At 39.4% G+C, this 21,862-nt stretch overlaps 1 protein-coding gene and 2 long non-coding RNA genes across 5 annotated transcripts in view; 2 read left to right on the top strand and 1 right to left on the bottom strand.

Moving 5' to 3' along the window:
* Positions 1-21,862, top strand: part of LOC123974937 — an 85,497-nt gene that overhangs the window by 32,570 nt on the left and 31,065 nt on the right. The window lies entirely within an intron of this gene.
* The window catches only part of LOC123974925 (interleukin-1 receptor accessory protein-like 1), a 242,479-nt gene that overhangs the window by 219,105 nt on the left and 1,512 nt on the right, over positions 1-21,862 (bottom strand). For all 3 annotated transcript variants that reach the window (XM_046055958.1, XM_046055964.1, XM_046055970.1), the window contains exon 2: positions 5,794-5,888. In XM_046055958.1, coding sequence (XP_045911914.1) covers positions 5,794-5,875 — 82 coding nt within the window. In that variant the 5' untranslated portion in view covers positions 5,876-5,888. The remainder of the gene's footprint in view (positions 1-5,793; positions 5,889-21,862) is intronic.
* On the top strand, positions 7,432-7,859 carry LOC123974943. Its single transcript, XR_006825968.1, has 2 exons — positions 7,432-7,533; positions 7,629-7,859. It is a non-coding gene; the product is annotated as an uncharacterized LOC123974943 (long non-coding RNA).

The following is a 21,862-nucleotide window of genomic DNA, read 5'->3' as shown; positions in this document are numbered from 1 at the left end:
TGAGCAGCGGGAGGGAAAACACCTCCATGTGGCAAGCCATTTCATTTCTAATATCATGTGTGTGATCAATCTCCCCCGCAATGAACGGGCGGTGCAGTGGAGGCAATCATTCAACATTTGTGGCAGGTATGTGGTATTGACCGAGGGAAGATGAACCGCGGATATTACGGATGTGTGCCTATGCATGTGTGTGTGATGGAAAGAGAGAGAGAGAGAGAGAGAGAGAGAGAGAGAGAGAGAGAGAGAAGAAGAGGGAGCTTGTGTTTCAGATTTCAATCTTAGCTGTAGTTTCCAAGGATTTCCTGGATTTGTTTAAGAAAATTTTTTTTAACTCAATTTGAGGCCTTTACATCCCAAGCTATTATCAGTGACAACCTGAAGTGGTGCATAGTTGTTCTGATGCCACTTCTATATTACTATTAATGCCATTTTTATTACTTGTGCAAGAATGATCTGACATTCAGTAGATTTCATGGGTAAAAAATTGACAGTGGAAAGGGTCGCTACTGCTGTGTCCATCAAAGTTCTTGCTGACAGCTTCCTGCTATATTTAACGTCCTTTAATATCAATTACAAAGTCAAGTGGCTTGCCATAATTGAATTTGTGCTGTGCGCTGACATCCCCTGTTAGGAATCACTGTCTTGTCCAATTAAGAGAAGCCTTATTATTGGCCAAATTGCGAGAAGCCCCATTAATGTGAGGGGAAGATTCTATCCTTTAACTGACGTATTAATGTTGACATCCTCCCAGAGTTGTGCGTTGCGATGGGTGTAACGACTGTAAATTTAAATGACTGTCAGGATGTCCTTGATTCTTCCTCCAGCAAGAGTGGAAAGAAGTAGTCGGCGAAGAGAGGGGAAAAAAATATGTTGTGGACCTACTGTAGCGGCAGTAGATAAATACACGGGGAGAGACGGATGATGAGCGGCTGCTCTCTAATGGGAACCAAGGTCTTGTTGCCGTGGCGTGTTTTATTTACAACTACTCTTCATCAGAGTGACACGCCGGGCCCTCGGACCATCCTTAATAGAAACTAGAAGCAGAGAAGGGATTCTGTATTCCATTTCTAAATGGGAACACATGTCGGAGACCGGCTTTTTACATATGCATGAATAACAGAATGATGCATTCACTGTGAGTGAGTGTTATGGATAATATATTTCTGGAATTACTGGGAGACTGTGGAAAGGTAAGCATCATTTTTCTGGGGACTCATCAATGTCTGGTGAAGAAATGGGGAGTAATGACTGTAAAGCAGAGGGGAGAAGAAAGGCCAAATATGTCTCAATCAACGTCAAGAGATATGATTGTAGATCTACTACTGTCATCAGTGTTTGCTGGGGGGATGTGTTAACAGTTTTGTTAAGGGGTAACTTTTAGTGAATACACACTGTGGAAGGTATGTAATGTTGGGGCAACCGAACAAAAAGGCTGAAGAGCTTCCTGTTTGTGTGATTAATCTGAATAGATGGGAGCTCCTGTGCCTGCAGTGTCCACAGGGGTAAATGGCTGGTGACTGACAGTGATGCTGTCCCTGATTTGCCTCATTAAAAATCAACCATGAACAATACAAAACTCTTGACTGCATATTTTTAGAATGGTTTAACTTCTGTGTTGATCTGGGACGTACAACAGAAACTTTCTGTTTTCTCAAGTCTAATGAATGGTATAAATAAATCCAGCGTGGACTCACAAGAGGAAATTCACAGAATATTATGCAAGTTTTATCCAGAAAAGAAAACCAGTTACATTCAAGATCTAAAATGTTGGCCTTGTGGTCACTGTAACAAAAAGGCCAATCTTCAAAACAGCAAGTATGTCATCAAAAGACATGCAGCATCACAGTAAACCCCTGGGGATAACAGAAACTCCTGATGCCTGGGAAGTACGGGAGGCTGTGAGGAGTAAAACTGACTATCAAAGATAAGACAAAGCAGGGTTCACGGTGTAATGGAATGCAGATGAATGGTGATTCTCATGATATATTTTAAAATGCTGCTACAGAATTTAGGAAATATTCTGTTCAGTCACTTTTGCAATGTGTGTGTATGTCCTTTTTATTCTATTCTGTATTCAGGTCTGCCAAAAGTCATCCTCTGTAACCTCCGAAGCTCCTTCTCACTCTGATTGTAATCCATGTTCAGAGGTGAGAAAAAGAATAAATGCATAGTTATTACTTCAGAGAGTCTAAAGTGAGACCTTACATGAACTCTCGAGTTTCTGTTTCATATCAAATAAAATGCAGCTGTGTGGTGCACAGAAGCAGGATTCTGCTCTTTTCAGCTCACTGCCAAGCAACCCAACAGGCACTCATAGGGATTTCTCACACTGCTCTTCCAAACAGCTATTGTATAGTAGGGCACAAGTAGCAAACAAGGGAGCTGATTGTGTGTCTTTAAGAAAATAACAGAACCACAACCCTTTTTTCAGAGATGGGACCTTTTTTCCAAAAAAAACAAGGACAGCAAGTATAATAGAAATTGGCCAACAAAGCAAGTCTTTGTCCATGAATCACTCAAATCCAGAAAGAGATATAATTTACTTATAAAAAGTGTCCTAATCACTCAATGTTTGTCAAAAGCTGTCATATGCTAACCTAACAACATTTATATAATTTTCTAGTAGTTTTTCAGCTTTAAATGTCAGCAGCCTGTGACCCTACGGTTTCATTAGTCAGTTGTACTTATTTCAATATTTAAAGGGTGAAAATATCTTAATCATCATATTAGCATCTCTCTTTGCTGACCACCTTGTTCTTTTCCAGGAAAACTGCAAGCCTTACAGTGCATTCATAACATACTAATAAGAGGGAGCTGCCATGTACAACCAAAGGGTTCTAGTGTTGCTCTACAGAAAGAAGCAAACCATTGTTTAGTGTCTTGCTGAAGGCCAATTTGACATTAGTTGTGTCCCTCGTTCACTTTTCCCATGCAGATTTTTGCACAAAGATGGGGCGAGCCCTCTTCTCTAATCTTTAGACCTCTTCCATCGCACCAAATCTGTTAAACTCCTTTGTGCATTCTAACTGTCGTGGAAATGACCACAAACAGCTGCTGGTTTACAAGCAGCAAGTCCCTGCTGTAAACAGTAAACTGAGTTTAAAACTTTGTAATGGTAAATCTTTGCATTTCTGGGTGAATTTTGTGATGTATTTTGCTTATTACACTGATGACTAGTCACACATAGCAATCATAGCGTCACACAGGTGCATACAGTGTACAGAAAATGTCTTAGAGCTACATTAAATCAGATCTATTTCTGGCATATTTAATCATTATGGCAGAGCCAGAAGATTATTTCTACATTCATTGTTCTGCACTGAAAAGGTCAGAAACTGATCATAAAGGCCAGTTTCTACACGGACAGTAGCTTTGACAAACCAGAATGCAATGCAGCCACAAGGTGCTTCACATCAAATAAATGACACAGAGTTCAAACACAAAATAACTCCTGGAATAACTTGTACATAACAGATTGAACATCACTGACTGATGGTATAACAACTATGTAGAAGCATCGAAGAGTGGTTTTATTTCAACATCTGCCTTGATGTGCTGTATTAAGCAAAAATATATGCAATTATTCTGTTCACCCAACCATTCAGGCCATATCAGCATTCTAACAAAGAGGAACGACAGCAGAGGACAAATGGATACATTTCTTCTGCTTAAACATGCTGAGAATTAGTATGGCAGATATGCATTGTATGTTTTTGCACTGTTACACCCTGAGCACAAATGCAGACAAAGCATTACTCAAAGACGAGTGTTTTGAATTTAATCATCTACAGATAATAGTGGTGCACATGCAGCACTGTGCAGGGGTTTCTGGAGTTTGAGTGCTTGTTTGTGTGTAAGTGCGATCCCAGTGAAAAGGGAAAGCGAGGAAGATAGTGGGCTCATTGTCCCTGAGGGAGTCCATCAAGTCATTTAATTTCCTTTAATGGGCTGACATTTACAGGTTTGTTTGTCTACAGTTAATTTCTTTTAATAAAAGGTGCATACAAAAGACAATACATTTTTATAGCAGCTTGGTTTGTCTTATTAGAGATTCAGGCAGTAATCTGTTTGATCAATTTCAGCTGAATCCCAACATATTTCCTGATGAAAATGTAGATAAAAGCAAGACTTTTAAGACACAAATGTATTTGTATTTTCCATATCAGAGCCAAACATTATAAGTAAAACCTTTACAGCCGTTCACAATGGAGTACACCACATGTAATTAGTGCCAAGAGGTTTTCTGTGTTTTAAATGAGATTATATGCCTGATTTGATCCAATCTAAAATAAAAATATGACCAAATGAACCACACAAGTTTTATCTCATCAATAAAAAAGGCCTAAACTCCCCAAAAACATTTCTTTGAAAATATACCTGCTATGATACCAGGATACTCACCTTCCCGCCCCCGCTGTTTCTTCCCATTCCATAAAAATGAAAGCAATGCAATTTCAAACTGGCTTTCATTGCCCAGAATCCTTTTTACAATGGTGCCCTAACTTGCAACCAGCATGGCCTCTAATAAAGCCGTACAACCTAAAAGAGAAGGAACAAAGGACGGAGGTCTGGCTCAGATGGGGTGTTCATTTATCAGTGGACACGTTTCAAATCCTTGCCCCAGGCAATGGCTCGTGAAAGCATCTGAGGAGATAGCCCGTAGGGACTTCTGCTGGAAAAGCAAAAAACCTTTTGATGAGCCTTGGGCCATTCCTGCACCTGTGTCTAATATGCATGGGTAAAAACCCATACACAAGCTACCTCTGGATTGCAAAATATTTTCTTTATGTTTCATTTTAGCCAATGTGGATTGTCCCACTAGCTTGCATCTATCCTCTTGTAGAAAGTAATATTTTCTTAGTATGGAGAGGCATAAGGTTTTAGTGCCACAAACATGTAAATACTTTTCCTACAAAGTCCACAGCCCCATCCTTAGATGCAAAGTACTTCACCGATCCAGAAAGTAACTCACTGAAATCCTCATTTCATTCATTAATCCATTCACTTTCACACTCACAATTAACCTTCACACCTAGGGGAATGATTTGAGGAATCACTGAATCAAGATCATTGTCTCACCTCTTTTTTGGTGCTTTTGTGAAAACAATTAATTAGGGCAAATAGCATGGAAATACACATTTAAAGAAAGATTAATCCAGAATTTAAAAATCTCTAGTCTACACTGTTAAAAAAGAGATTTAAGCTAATGAGATAATAAAGAATAAACGGATTCATCATGAGACCAACTTTACACAATAACAGACCACCCGAGTATGTGCATCATGACTGACAAAGTGTATGTGATCTCTCATTGTGTAATTAAGAGGTATGTTGCAAACCTTTCAAGAATAAGCAAGCCTGTGTTCTTATTATCTTCTACAACTAATTAAAACAAGATTATACCGTGCAATTCATCTGCAAAGATCAACAATGTAATATTCCACCATCGCTCACAGAACCTCAAATTAAATAACTGAGTGTACATAAAAATCAAGCTGTTAAATAACAGGACAGCCCTGTTTTTCATCATGACTGGTTGGGGTCTCTAAGTACAACAGCACAAGGCCATGTGATCTCTCTGCTGTTGACTGAAATACAATTTGTGCTTTCAAGCAAAGAAAACAGCCTTGAAATCTTGGCAGGTGCCAGGGAATCAAACCTGCAGCAATTAATGTAGCTGTTAAAATATGGGATACTCTAAGTAAAATAAATAGTACTGAGCATGTGCCCAATTGGTTCTATCATTAGAACAAAAGAAAGATACAGCAGTTGCGGTAAAAAGACAAGACTTACCTGAGCCTCTCTTTGACACCACTTTCAGGCAATGGACCACAACAGCATGAAGCAGGATCAGAAGAGGAATGGGAGCTTTCATTTTTTTACCAGTCCTACAAGGAAACAAAATCCTGAGTTATTATTCCGTACAGAAAAAGGCTGTGAATACAATGAATGCACTAAAAACAGAAAATAAACCCAAGAGATAATGATTCTGGCCGGAAAAGCTGGATCAAAGCTATGCAAGCAATGTTCTGAGCCAATAATTACAGAACTTTTACAAGACCTAAGGTCAGCTGGAAAAAATCCAACACCCCTATCTGCAAATCCTGTTCTCCAAAGTGTTTGTCTGCCTCTTTGTCAACAACCTACAACACTAGCCCAACTTCTCTCCCAACCAACATGACATAATCAGGTGCCCACTTAGATCAGGGGGATGGCTCTAGAAGCGGGGTTACAAAGCTGTTTCCAAGGACACTGATTTCACTGTTATTTCTCCCACCAACATTGATAATTAGTGAGCAGCTGCAAAATACAAAGCTTGAGCAAAGAAAAAATAGATGCAAAAAATAATTAATTGTTACAATGGCATTTTTTAAGACTGCCATATGGCTGTATAATGTACATTGTGGCATACTACAAATATATTAGCAAGATATTATGGGTTACGCAAAAGGAAAAGAGAAAGAGTTATGCAACAACACCTATATGCTACAATAAACTTCAAAGCTCTTTGAATTACCTTGTTGCTGAAATGTGCTATACAAATAAACTTGCCTTGCCTTGCTTAAACAGTGAAATGTATTGCCCTGCCTGGCCCATTGTTTATGAACCTATGATATGAAAAGAGGAACTACCTGTAAACACTCAAATAGTTCAATATATGGCTGCAATTAATGATTATACTCTCCCAACCAATATGACATCACAATCAGGTGCCCACTTAGATCTCTCTGTTAATACACAGCTTTTCATACAAGAAAGCTAGTCTGTGATGGTGGATCCAATCCAAAATATGGCTTAATATCCCAGGAACTACCAAAATTGTAGATGGTAATGACACTATTGATGAGAATAATGGGAACAAAGTGACATTTCAGTTGATGTCAGTCAAACACACTAAGTCAGAAGCCTAATTTAGAAATGGTACCTCCAGTAAGGGATCTTTGCCAAAAATATGTTTATTTAATGTGTTCAAGTAACACGTTGTTGGTCCCAAAACTTAATTGTTGGTAAGGCTCACTGAAAACATTGAACATCAAAATAAAAGCTTGTTTTTGATCTGTCCATTTACAGTTTTAAGTACATGTTAATCCATGACCATAACCGTGCAGTTATCGAAAAATAATGTGTTGTAATGTGTTATATCTCATAACAGCACAGGTTTAAGTGGTTTATCTAGCTCAGGGGTCAGCAACCCGCGGCTCTGGAGCCGCATGCGGCTCTTTCATCCTTATACTGCGGCTCCGAGTGGCTTGGAAAAATAAATTACAAAAAATAAAATAAAAACTAAGTATTTAATTGAAGTGTATTTTATTTGTGTTAGTTCTTTTTTCGCCTTTGGAGTCCTGTCCATCATCGGATCCACATATGTATGTGAGCAGCTATTCTCTACCATGAACTACATTAAAAACAAACACCGCTCACGCCTCACAGATGACAGCTTACAGTCCTGCGTAAAGATGAAAGTGACTTTGTACAGCCCCGATTTGCAGACACTGTGCGCAGAGGTTCAGGAGCAGAAGTCCCATTAACCAGGTAAAATAAATATTTATGCAGATATTTTGCAAATATTTATTTTTCATTGTTTAGTGACACAGTGCTTTTTTTCTCTATTTATTTTTTAAATTCAGGTCAAGGCTCCGCTACATGCTCTGAAAGCCCAAAGGCGATACTATAAGGATGACGGCTCACGGCATTTTTTGCTTTTGTTTGCTACATGGATATTTTAAGTTCAGCTTTTTAATTTATTTGAAAGAGACATTCAGACATTGTTATTATTTTTTCAAGAATTCAAAATGTTCAAAATGTTCAAAGCACTAATAAGTGTATGGCTGGGGTGAACCCCGAAGCATGAAAGGGAAGTTGTTGTTGTTGTTTTTTTTTTTAAATAAATGCGGGTTTTTTTCATTTTAGATGTCAAAAAGTATTTGCGGCTCCCAGTGTTTTCTTTTCCGTGGAAACCGAGTTCAAATGGCTCTTTCGGTGTTAAAGGTTGCCGACCCCTGATCTAGCTTATACCATAGCCACACTCCAATGATTGAAATATACACCATTTATTCATATTTTAGTGTAATGCAAGCTTTAAAATATAATTTTGTCTTGACAATATCTTTGTCAGCCTTGGAATAAATAGTTCAATGCTTCACCAACTATGTAAAGCCATTTCCTAGTAATGGCTAGTATAAGTAGGCATTAAGAAAAAAAAAAATCAAGGCTGAAAAAATAAGAATCATGTGCTTTATCTCATAATAATGCATACCATCTGCCCGGACTGGGGATACACTTTGACAAAAAAAGGTCTATAAAAGGTCTTATAATATAATAATTAATAGAACTGATCTTAAGTTCATTAAAAGATTTTTATTCAGATTTTCCATGCAACTAATAGAATTTATCAGTGATACATTGTACAGTTACATGGAAGTGTAAATGACTAATTCTTCTTTTTGGCTAATAATTCATCTCCTTGCTACAGGCTAAAGTTTCATCTTTGCTACGGCTTGACAAGACGTCCATGAAGGCTACAAGGGTCCTTCCATTGGCATTTCAGTCACGACAAAGATGCTTCACATAGATTCAACAAAGCTGCATCAGAAAGCCTTTGACGGGAAACCCTGAAAAGCCACACTAACCCTCGAGACACTCAGAGAGGCATGCGAAACTGGCCAGCAGCCAAAGATGGCGACACTACAGTGTTCTCCTCGTCAAAGGCCTATTGTGGTCAGCCCTTGCTTCCTGCAACTAATGCCACCTCTGAAATGCTACACGCAACCACACAAAAATCTTATCTTTTTAATTAGTTTTCCATGGTGGGCGCAAGTCTGCAACATTAGCACAAAAGCTGTGGTCTCTTTCTTTAGTGATTCAGTCGTTTCCTCTGTGTTCAAAAACTGTTCTGCTCAGTCTCCCTCCAGCTCACAGTGATATCCTGGACTGCTAGACATCAAAGCAAACACTTATTATCACTGAAAAGGTTAAAAACGTGCTCTTGCAATACAGGGTAATTAATTTTGTGTTGATGCTGACTATACTGATGAGCAAACAGAGTAAGTCATCTTCTGTTGGGTACACTGATGGTTCACTATGCCTGCATGTGTGCCGAGAGCAAAGATTGTGGATTATGGGATTACATATATTTGAGAATCACACTTTAAAACATAAAGTAGTGCTTTGCTTCAAGCTTGTGTGCAGCCCATGACAGGGGAATGGCTCTAGAAGCGGGGTTACAAAGCTGTTTCCAAGGACACTGATTTCACTGTTATTTCTCCCGCCAACATTGATAATTAGTGAGCAGCTGCAAAATACAAAGCTTGAGTAAAGAAAAAACAGATGCAAAAAAGTGTAATTAATTGTTACAATGGCATTTTTTAAGACTGCCATATGGCTGTATAATGTACATTGTGGCATACTACAAATATATTAGAAAAATATTATGGGTTACGCAAAAGGAAAAGAGAAAGAGTTATGCAACAACACCTATATGCTACAATAAACAGTGAAATGTATTGCCTTGCATGGCTTATTTTTATGAACCTATGATATGAAAAGAGCAACTAATGATTATTTTCATTATTGATAAATCTGCAGAATATTTTCATAAACTTATAAAATAATATTTTGTTCTATTAAATTGTAGAAAATACCCTTCACAATTTTCTAAAGCCCAAGGTCACGTCTTCAAATGTCTTGTTCTGTCTCTTTATAGTCCAAAACTAAAAGAGATACAGTTTACTATCAGAAAAGAAGAAAGAAGAAAAATCCTCACAAAGTTAACAGGATAACTGCTGATTACTTTTCTGTCAACTAATTGTATCAGCTCTAGTTCAATATAATTAAGTGTCAGAAGTGGAACATGTAGAGCAGAGGTAGGTGAGATGAGTGGCATTTGAGTCTTGGTGTGGGGGAGTTTAAGTGGCATTCAGGAGTTTTACAGCCCGAGGGAAGAACCTGCCCTGTATGCTGTGGATCTTTCTGTATCTCCTGCCAGACAAGTAGCAGGGTGAACAGACTTTGGCTGGACTACATGATGTCCTTAACTGTTCTGTGGGGCTGTGCACGTGTACTTCATCTTTCTGTCGGCCAACGATACGATAATGATGATGTTCTGGGTGGATTCCACTATCCACTGCAGATCTTGGCCCTCACCTGTGAGGTGCCAGGTTGTCATCTAAGAAGTCGGGATACTTTTGATTAGCCCCCTAGGGAACCTGGAGCACACAGTGCTTGTATTTAGTAGCACTATTTTGTGAAGGTGTTTCTTCCAATCCAAACTGTCAGTGGTCTGTTGGTGAGGAAGGCCAGAGTCCAATTACAGAAGGTAGTACCCGGCACCTATGTCTGACTGTTGTTTGGCAAGATCAGCAGTCTTGGCCTGTTTTTAAGGCGTGAGAGCTGAGTGGAGATGACATCCTGCACCAAATGCAATCCAGTTGGGAGTCTTTGACATATGGCACAACCAGCTTCTCAAAGCACTTCATAACAATGGGGTTGGATGCCACATGTGGGTAATCATCAAGGCAGGACGTTGCAGACTTCTTAGGTAGAAGGACAACATTCGGTGTTTTGTGGCACGTGAGGAGCTTTCCTGCAAGAGGGACGTGTCGAATATGGGGATTAAGACATTAGCTAAATGTTAGGCACATGTTCTTAGTACACTGTAAGCTTCACATTCACCCTCAGCACGGCCTTTCTCAAGCCAACTGCACTTCACAAGTTTCCAGGTCTTCTGAGGAAAGGGGAAGCTGCTTCAATAGCGGGTTCTGTTGAAGAGATCAAAGCAAGCATAAAAAGGTGTTGATCTAATCTGGCAGCCACGCATGTATTGATGCGGGCGTTCTTGCTTTTGTAATACATAATTGCTCACCACATGTCTCTGCGGTTGTTAATTGTGCTGAGGAGCCTTTCGTGGCTCTACTGGTCTCCATGATGGCTGCTTTCCATATATTAAATTTGACTATGTGTTTTATCTTTGATCCCCTGCTTCTAGTGCCCATGGCGTGTATTTGAGAAGATGGCCACCTGTTTAAACAAGCAAGCGACTCAAGGGCTTATCAAGGTCAAACACTCAATTCGTTTTCAGTAATCATAAAAGGGTGTCAATGTATTATTGGTGCTATCGTCTTACTTCTTGGCACATGGTTATTAGCTGGTGAGAAGTGAAAGATTCAGTGCAGCTGTCTAACTGTCAGAGATATGATCAGGAACACAAAAGAGCAGAAAAAAAGCGAGAAGAGTTATCCCGTTCAACAAATGAACGGATACTGGATGTCCAAAGAAATATGAAATCCCAACAATGAAAGCTTATCCTGTCAAGCATCTCATAGTGTGCCATTCTTTAAAGAAAAGCTCATCCAAAAGGGGCTGTCACCTGCCTCTCACTCTTTGATTGTTTTTTCCTCAAGCATCCACTTTCTCCCCTCCCTGACGGTGTTTCCTCCTTAGCGGATTCATCCAAAATTCAATTACTTTTGAGGAGGGTTGAGCAAGAGAACACTCTGGGGGGTTCAAAGTTGGCCCCGCAGAATCGGGCTGTTCACAATGAAGGCTCTCATGCTAAAATCTAACCACTGCTCATATCGGATGTTTCTGGATGGCTGTTTATATCTTTGTAGCATTTTACCCATATCTGATACCAATGGGAACTGACAGCAAGAAGCAATAACAGATATCCATTTTTGCGGCTACACTTTCCCGTCTTGTTTGGAAAACATTTCAGGTCGGTGCCTTGGAGTTTTGATAAAATTAAGGTGTAAAACTCTGACATTTTGCTTCTTCTTGTTCTTCCAGTGTTGTCTTCCTGCATGCAGTCATGGGTGTCACAATTGTTAAATTATTAACATGACGACACTGACTAGTTATAGAAATGTCAACAATTAGCCTACATTTTTATTTATCATATTTTAAATTTATATAATCAGTGTAAAGTAGCATTATGGGTCACATGCCTTGACTCAAATATCCATATTGGAACTGAAATAAATAATCAGCACTGCAACACTCTCAGTATGAACGTACACTCTCTATGTCTCTGTCATTACCTCCCCATCTCTAACCGCCTCTCCCCCATGTCACCCCTCTGCTCCCTTCCTCCTACCTCCAGTCGGAAAATTGATATGTACTCTGCTTGGTGAGTTATTAACATTTCTATTTGTGAGGAACACTTTTCAAGCCCTTACACCCTTGGCTGACGCACTGACACACACACACACACACACACACACACACCCACACGAGTCTGTGCTCTCCTCACTGAATTATTCCATTTTAGATTATCTAATAACCCTGTAACCACAAGCCTCCATGTTCTTGGCATGCACGCAGGTTGTGTGTGAGAGAGGAAGAGAGAAGAGGACGCTTCTCAAACGCAATCGACGTCTCTAAACACGTTTAACACATTTCTTCTAGTTAGTTAGTTAGTTAGTGTAACACACAGTCCGTACAGTTCATTTCCTCCCTGGCAACAGTAAGAAAACAACACTTCACAAAGCAAAGGACAATCAACAGATGTATACGGAACACTGAAAGACATTTTGCAATAGTGTATTTTCATCAATTGCTAATTTGTCTCTGTGTGGTGAGGATACAACAGAGGACAACACAAGTTCATGTCATTACAGAAACTGTTTCAAGAAGAGTTTAAGGCTACCTAGTGACATATTTTAACAATTGGCTATTGTATTGCTTGTCAAAACGTGATGTTCGAATAGTTAACCATCTATAACAGGGGTTTTCAACCTTTCTGGCAGTCCGACCCCTTTGCGAGGATGAAAATATTTTGCGACCCCTGTTTGTACTGTTTCATTACAACTTCAGCACGAGTTGTATGGTCATAACCATGACCTCCAAAGTTGTAAATGGCTTAACGAGGAACACGTGAAGACAGTATTATCACCACAATGATCACTTGGAATTTACATTTTACCTAAAATAAAACAACAAAAAACATCTGAATAGCTAGGCTACATCATGTATCTGAAAATAAGAACCACAGTGCTTCTGGGTTCAGGAAATCTTTTGTTGTTGTGATTTACTTGCTGTGTAGAATAGAAATGACAAACTGCTTTCTATATGTGAAATATAGCAGATACAGTATATAACATATAAATAATATTTTTGGTCATGGGAGCTGTTAGCGACCAGTCAGATTGACAAAATCCATTTTCAAAAAATTCTGTAGACACACACAAATGTGCACACACAGGTGCATGCACACAAATTCAAACTGTCTTTGTAATCACGTCCAAATCTTAGTCCCATTACCTGAGCTGCCTGCTAACTAGATTTTTTATCCTCCCTGGCTGTCAGGGAAATAAGGATGACATTAAATGAACGGAGCGCTCTCTTTGGATATTCTGCGCCAGGGCTAATAGCATGGAGGGGAGAGCCTGCAGGAATCACTGAGAGGAAGAGGTGAAAGGGGAAGAGAGGATGAATAAATGCTAGAAAAGGAAGAAGAAGAGAGGACGAGGAGAAGGCAACCATGAGAGGCAGTATCATGAGATGGTGCCAAGCAGCAGAGCACTGAAACACACAGAGAAGCAAATAACTGTGGAATATCCTGGTAACTGTAGATTCTTATGCAAAATAACTATATTCCATCATACTGATTACTGAGTTGACTGTCTCTATAACTGTCTATAAAACTTTGTGGATGTGATTTAAAAGATTAAATCAATTTGTCGTATTCGCAGATCAAATTTTACATTGTTAAAAGATGTTGATTTTTCAAAACACAGACAATTATTAAGGTTGTCAATGAGTTGTTTGTTCACTCACAGTTGCTATGGGCACTGAAGCTGCTATTCAAACTGTCTGAAAGTTTTAAATGAACTCTGATGGATATGGATTTATAGCAAAACAGCACAGTGATGATTCACATGCTGCCAAATTGATACTGAAGATTATGCCCTATTGCTACATCGCAGATCATTTAGCACTCGTTGAAAGGATGCTACCAGCCTCAAACACACACTTTTCTTGTTAACACGTCACAGGCAATCAATTCCCCAGATCATGTAGCACATATTGTAGTACTGAGATGTTGTCACAACTTTAAAGCAAAATTAATCCCTCTATACTGTCAGAACAGCCACTGCACACTTACGCTGACGTAAGAAGAAATGTGGCTCATCCAACAACTTGTATTTCATTCTTGCAGCAGCTATGTGAGAAGATCTGTGTCGTTTCAGTAGGAGTAGCTCTTTCTCAAAGGTACTTGTGTAACAGAATCCAGAAAGTCAGTTAAACTCATGCGCATTCCCCCGCACCCCAACACTTGATCTGTATGCTGGTGTCAATCAAACCCTCAAACACGATCAGAGTTCAAGGTCTGAAACAGGATTCACCTCGAGAGGAAGCATGCTACAGTAGCTGCTGGATGACACATCCGATACATCTAACTATAGCAGCAGTAGGTGTATTTCACAGAAACATTCCCAATGCTAAAGCAAATGAAAATTCATCAAGCCGAGGTTGAGACTTCCAATGGCAACGATGAGGTATTCACGGGCTGGAGCATTTCTCCCTTTATCTCTTTCACACACAACCTCTAACACACATTTTTACTCAACACCTAAATTTAAATCTGTGACACTGAGACTGATCTGCTGCTGAACTGACGAGTCTCTAGCTAACTCTACAGTATGCTAATGCTATTCACTGGAGAGCATCAAAGCCGGAGTTCTTCAAGGAGCTCTGACTTTAAGAAAGTATAAAAACACTGCATATTTTACAGTATAACAGTAGGAAAAGATTTCATTGGATATGTCTTTTTTTTGGTTGCTCTTTAAAGGAAGCAGGATAGTTGAGATCCTGTAGTACTACAGCGTTTTATAGATTACAGGGAGACATAATACGGGACAGATAAAATGTCTAACATAAATGTTCTTAAATCATAAAAATGTAGAAGGTAAAGGCCTACAAAAATGACAAATAATGCCCTGGCAGTCTTTGTAGTTGGCCAAATCACTTCAGCTGAATATACTGTCTTGTCTAAGCAGCAGAACTGTGGGCTGATTTAAGGGGGAATGAAAGAGGATTGTCAGATTATTAACACAAGTTAATAAATGCCTACCCTACAGCAACTATAATCATTAAGGCTGCTAAACATTTATCTTGCTGATTTTTTCTTATCAAATCAACCGCTAGGAAGAATCGACTTGAGCCAAAAGCAGAGCAAATGCACAATCCAGCCAACAGCAACAAAACAAACAAAGCCGTTGAACAAATAATCAAAGTCTTTGTTCCAACTGACAATGTGCTTGAAATTGCACAGTCAATGTATCTGTCTGTTGAGGCTGTACATTGCTTGAAAGTACCCCAGCTTTCATCACTGATGAATGCACAATTCTAAGGATAATGATGGATATGCAGCATGTGGCTTTGAAATTATTTGATTAGAATATGGCTGTTATGCTGACATTTAAACTAAACAAAGCAAAGCATGCATCTCCTCATAAGGCAGTTGCACAAACCTGCACTTGCCAAGTAACTCCGTTTCTGTTCTGTATATATTCACGGGTTCCACATTGCAAAAGAAGGCACAACCACAACCCTGTCAGCGTGAAAGCTATTTGTCTTCACTGCACCTTTTCTCCAAAAATGTCCCTTACATGTCTGGACCAAACAGCCCCGCAAGCAAAAATAAACTTAAGTGCTAAGGTGAGCAGACATCCTGTAGTTACCACTGAGAGCTTAACAGCGCAATGCAAATAAGCTTTCACACTATAACAGACGACCCACATCTCCATGCTCGGCAGCTGAGATTCAATATCGTTGGACAAGGAGTGTTGCGTCCCCAGGCCCTTCTTGTAAAGTGGCCCATAAATCAAGAACCCTGTTGAGAGCCAGTCTCTGCGGGTCTGGTCCAGCAAGGGGGAAACAGAGCCGCGCTCTGGCTGGGTAAAAGGCACAGAAAAGGCACCAGCAACCCTCCCAGCTGTAACGCAAAGGATGACACAGCAGCATAAAATTATTACCATCATTAGCCAAACTGGAAATTGGATTATTACTGGAATTGTTATGTCTGAGTATAAAGATGATGCTGCCAGCCATGCATGTAACTGGACTGGGTCAAACTGTACATAATGTTGGTTTTACATTTCAAAGCTCACATAATATACTAAGAGGTGCTAGAAAATGGGGGCAATCACAGAAAAGGTTTTGAAATAAAATGCTCTGGCACTGACTATTACTTATCCCATGCACTGGATCGTCACCTGGCAAAGCATTCCATAGGCCAATCAAATCTTTTTTGCATTCCGGGTGGATTATTTTGCAACATAAATGGGGTAAATTTATTGTTTATGGCACAAATAACTGCCATGGAGGATACAATTATTGATCTGTGATAACTTTACAGAGGTGTAAAATCCTCCCATAGTCTTCCAAATTGCAGAGTGTAGTTTTTCTGTGTCTAATAATCCGTCAAATTCATGTACAAGTTACTCAGACTACACTTCCTGAATCGCATTTACAAGAATATATAACATATAACAGAGCAACTCACCCACACCTACACAGCCACTTGTGTTTTCTTTTGAATCCTACACTACTAGACCCATCTAGAACTAGAGGCTTGTTGAAATATATGTATAAAAATAGCTGTAATTACCATGTTGCCCCAGGTCGCATTTGTAGTTGCTAATGACAAATGAAGAATTGCTAATGAAGCGCTTCTTGATTTCACTCACTATTACTCCCTTGATGTATTTGTTCTATTTAAGGTCCTGCCTGGCTCAGAGGGGAGAATTTGGTGCGAAAGAATATCAGGTTTCCTACAGAAGCAAGCACGGTGTATGCATTCATACACCATATGCAAATAGTATGTGTTCATGGATATGTACGGTGCTCCCTGTCAAGTCGATGCTGTATATTTTATACTGAGAATATATCTCAACACCAGCCACTTAGAATACAGTCAGAATGTGAATAAATATTGATATTTGTGATAGTGTTTTGATAACATTAGAGAGCTGTATTTCTTCTGCTATGCAGTTAGCCTGCACAATAATGTAGTCCAAGTTTTTCCCCCTTTTTTTCTCCCGCCAACTGGCATTTAGTGCTATTTTTTATCTCCACACCAACGTATGGAATGTCACAACAAAGCCTTCATGAATGAGTAAGCACAGATCGGATGAAGAGAGGAGGGGAAATGGGAGGAAAAATTGCTCATTTTGCTTCCCCTGGCATGCAATTTCCATCCTCTATCCACATCTCTCTAAAAGCTATCTAAAACACATCAACTTCATCTTTCTAGGCTGGATGGGCCTCAGAGGATCACCTCCAGACATGGCACAATGACAGTGGGGCTGAAAAGAAAAGGATAAAAATGATAATTCTGCCCTCTTACTTACAGCAATGGGCTTCTCATGTTACTGCTGATTAAAACGGGTGGAAAAGGCATTCATTTTAAACATCACTTGCCCCTAGCAAAGAAAAATACTGTGTATTGAGGTAATTGATCAGCCTCAGATGGCCATTTCATCAGAGGAAGTCCAACACAAGTATTATATCGCCTCTTTCTTCATTTTAGCCGTGTTACAATTGACCAGTATAATGTTTAAGCTCCGGGGCATGCTCCACTGTGGCTGACCCCAAGCCCTTTTATTTTCTGCTGTAACAAATGAGAAAATAAAGCATTTTAAATTGCATTTGACACACACACACACACACACACACACACACACACACAGAATAGCTAGCATATGTTTTTTTCAAAAACAATGTAAAGAGACAGTTGGAAATTATGCCATTACCATCCTTTTATTGTGGTATTGAGGGATGCTCTGTTAGGCTAAGAATACCATTACATGCAGAAAGTAAATAAAGCAGTGGCAGACACTCAGCTCTGTTCACATACATCAAGGCATTCAGATCAAGGTCTAAAAATAAGTGGCCCATGAAAATGATTTGCAAAGAAGACCATTCCTTTTGATACCTCTCAACTGAATAATAGCTAGGAAGGGTGTGCAGAGAGCTCAGGGGCCACAAAGTGAATGGGGGGCCAATTTTGAAGGCCATTTTTTTTCCATAGAGCCCAGTTTTCCATCCGGAAGTAATCGAGGTTACTATGTTCTGAAAAGGATACAACGGGTTGAGATTCCAATTTCTGCAGGAAACAGATTAGAGGACAAAGCAAACTTCTTCTGTTGAACTCCGTATGTACTCTTCAAGGTCTCCATGGCGGAGAGGAGATTGCGTGGCACAGGTCTTTTTACCGACACATGGAAGTTGCTCCATGTCCTCCCAGATCGATTCTTTATAAATGTTTACAATCTATTTAGAATTTTGTCACCCTGATTGTCCATTTGTTGATCTATTCTATACATGTGACATGTAAATGGACCGTACTTACATAGCGCCTTTCTAGTCTTCCGACCACTCTACGTGCTTAACACCACATTCACACATGGCAGAGGCTATACCAAGGCATCAGAAAGAAAGTAATCATTCACATACACACACACACTGAAGGCACAGCCTTCTGGAGTATTTTGGGGTTTAGCATCATGCCCAAGGACACTTCGACATCCGAGATGGCCGAAGCTGGGGAGTGAAACTCCGATCTTCCGGTTAGTGGGCAACCTGCTCTACCTGTAGGCCACAGCCATCCCATGAAATGAATTATCATGAGCCAGAAAAATCATCTAACGCTGCTTTTTTAAAATTATCTCTGTACGGTTATGTGCTGCCACAAGGTAACTTTTGGGTTTATTTATTTGTATATCCACGAAGTACATAGATAAAGTACTTTAGTGATCCCCAGGAGGTGAAAAGGGGACACATACACAGCAGTGCAGGAGCAACATTGACCGATAGTCTTCTCATTCTCTACGCAAAGAATTTGTGGCGTTTTCTCTTTTCCGTTGAGACCATTGAGTCTAAAGTCGTTTTGTCTTGTTCACAAAAGTTAACATTGTGAATATTTATTTTATTTATTTATTTGATTGGGACAGTACATGTTAATGAACAAACATGGAATGCATGCATGTAAACATGTCGGATTGTAGCTACAAGCTAATTTCCATCCGTAGTCCCACAGGCCTATCCTTCCATCGCATACTGCATTCTTTGCTGTCGGCGTCTTGAACCTATATTACCTATAGTCCAGAAACCTAATACGCACTATGGCACCCGGCTAATCAGAAACGACATTGCCATGTTTCTTTTTGTCACGGTTGTCCGACCTAGCAACAGTAACTAATAGAGGCGAGACTTTGGATCAGTGAACCGTAAATAATTACATCTGTTTTAGACTGTTGTGAATTAGAATGTGCAAAACTTCCCTGGAGTCCTCCAGGCAGGTATTTACACATATTGTCAGATCCAATTCTTACAAAAAAGCAGATCAGAATATATATCGATGGTATAATTTAGGGATGGGTGATTAGACTTTTTTTTATAAGCGGAGTGATATCCAATTGTGTCATAACCAGTATCTACAGCTGTGATGGCTAATAACCAATCAGATTCATTGATTTGAGCTATCCTTTTTAAGTTATTCTATATTATGATATTGTTATATAGTGATTTAATAACTTTTCTGTAAAATTACTTGAGAAACTGCTTAAGGATAAAATAATCTCACCGGTGTGTCTGTTTTTGGCTAATTGAGGAAATTAACTGACCCAAACCAAAGAAATTCATATACAACAATGCCATAAAGCAATCCAACTCTTTCATATGTAACATTAGCCACAATGGTCTAGCACACGCAGTCAATTTCGTATGTGATCATATCAACCCCCCAGATATAATTATTTAAGATGATCCGAATGAATTTAGCACGGCAGTGTTCACAGTGGACATGATCCAAAAAACTAAATAAATTATACTAAGGCCACAATGAATTATTATTTTTATTATCTGGTGGTCAACTTTTCAGTTAATCAATTCACTGCTATTAGGCTATGAAAAGAAACAACAACCAAAATCTTCTCATCACTACTTCTGAGAACCCATAAACCCTGCAACTCTGGAAGCTGGAACCAGTGAATGGTTTTGCTGGACAGCTATATTATCAGAATTGTTGATTTTATTTCTGTCAAATGACTAATCCATTAATCGATTAATCATTCTAGCACAGAATCACAGAAATGAAATGTCTATACCTGATACCTTGATAGAGTCGCAGAAATTAACTGCTATAGTGATTGTAATTGTTTAAAATATTTCTCCAAACTTGTTTTATTCTCTAAAAATTATTTCCAACCTTGGGGTCAGTAGCCCCAAGGGGTCACAAGATAAATCTGAGGGGTCCGCAGATAACAAGCGTGATAGGAAAGAATTTCCTTGTGAAATACTACGTACAATTACCCAATTCAGGCGTCAAAAATAATTTTCAAAGGTAATAAGTCTGAGAAGGGAAAAACTGCTATTTTGTTGCAGGAACCAGCAAACTATGATGGGGCCACAAGTAGACACTGCTCCTTTTCAAAGCAAGCAAAAAAGGCCACAACCACGGCTTTAAAGAAAGTTCTCCTTACTGTAATCTGTCATCTTGGCTAAGATAAAACAATGCAATGAAAGTTGTACCTGAAAACACTTTTTGACTAAAGCCTAAAAGTCCTTAGAAAGATTGAAATTTAGGTATTCACCTTTGGTAACCATGACTCTTCTTTGTATGGGCGAAGCAACATGCCCAGACATATTGTAATCTACCTGATCTACCATACTTGTCAATTCATGACATGATGGCTGCAACAAAAATAAATAGCTTTGAATCAGATCGATGCTCAATGATTGCGATGGAAAATGGAACAAGGCAGGGGGAAAGAGGAATCTCATCTTCACGGGAATTGGATTTTCAAAAGATTTAATGGAGAGAGTGTCTGTTATGCATGTAGTCCACAGCTTCTAATACTCAGATTTCACAACAGTCAATAAGTCAGCACAGCAGTTCGGAGCGGGAATGGAAGGTGCTCAAGCTTAAGTACGATATTTACACACATGCACATGGTCACACACGCATAAACACAAAAGCTGGAACACCTGTCAGTATGTTCATTTCCCCTTGAGTCTTATTAATGTAATCTAATAGCCATGATTGAGGTGGCACCCTCTCAACTTCCACTCCAACTTTCTTGCTCACAAATCTTCATCAATTGCTCCAATCACTCCTCACATAGAGCCAATATTCCACAGCAAGACAACCCTTATTTCCCACCATATTAATGAACTCTTTCATTTGAAAGCCTATGACTGCCCGTCCCGTGATTGCAAAGCCAAGGCCAATAGGCTTTGGTGACAGCTCCTTGGAAATTAAAAGTATCAATCAAGACAGGAAGGGGAAAAGCTTGTGATGTCTTCAGACCCTTCTGTCTACCAGAGAGCACTGTAAGCTCAACGGGTTAAGTGCTATTCACCAATGTTTGTCATGGTGTGCTTTAGCATATTTTAGGGCAAGACAAGTGACGTTTGCCTCATCAAATAAGAAAATAAGATTAATTGTCAGTTATTATGGGCAAAACCACAGGGTTGATCATTTCCTTTCTGTCAGTTACATTTTATGACACATCATGATGTAAACACTACAAATAACAAGTAACTCATTGCATTGAGTTGCAAATATTGCAGAACTGTCCGTGCAGCTTTGATGTTCAAGTGTGGGAATTCATCCATACGGTGTCGAAAGGGAAGCATTCACACGCGATGTGATGAAGTATTCAAAATTGTAATAAACCTGTCAATGAAACAACGTCTTTACTGGTGCATTAACATGCCCTTTAAACCTACACTTAATTCATCAGGGAGCAGGAGGAGGAATTCAATGCCGCCGGGTAAACTTGACCAGCATAAAAAAAGTGCCAATGGTGGATGACATAATCTCTGTCTAAATCAATTTCTGTGGGAGAGCACTCGACTC

The sequence above is a fragment of the Micropterus dolomieu genome, linkage group LG01 (assembly GCF_021292245.1).
Source record: "Micropterus dolomieu isolate WLL.071019.BEF.003 ecotype Adirondacks linkage group LG01, ASM2129224v1, whole genome shotgun sequence".
Taxonomy (NCBI): Eukaryota; Metazoa; Chordata; class Actinopteri; order Centrarchiformes; family Centrarchidae; genus Micropterus; species Micropterus dolomieu.
Note: the sequence above shows the minus strand (reverse complement) of the source record. Positions and strands in the feature narration are given on the sequence as shown.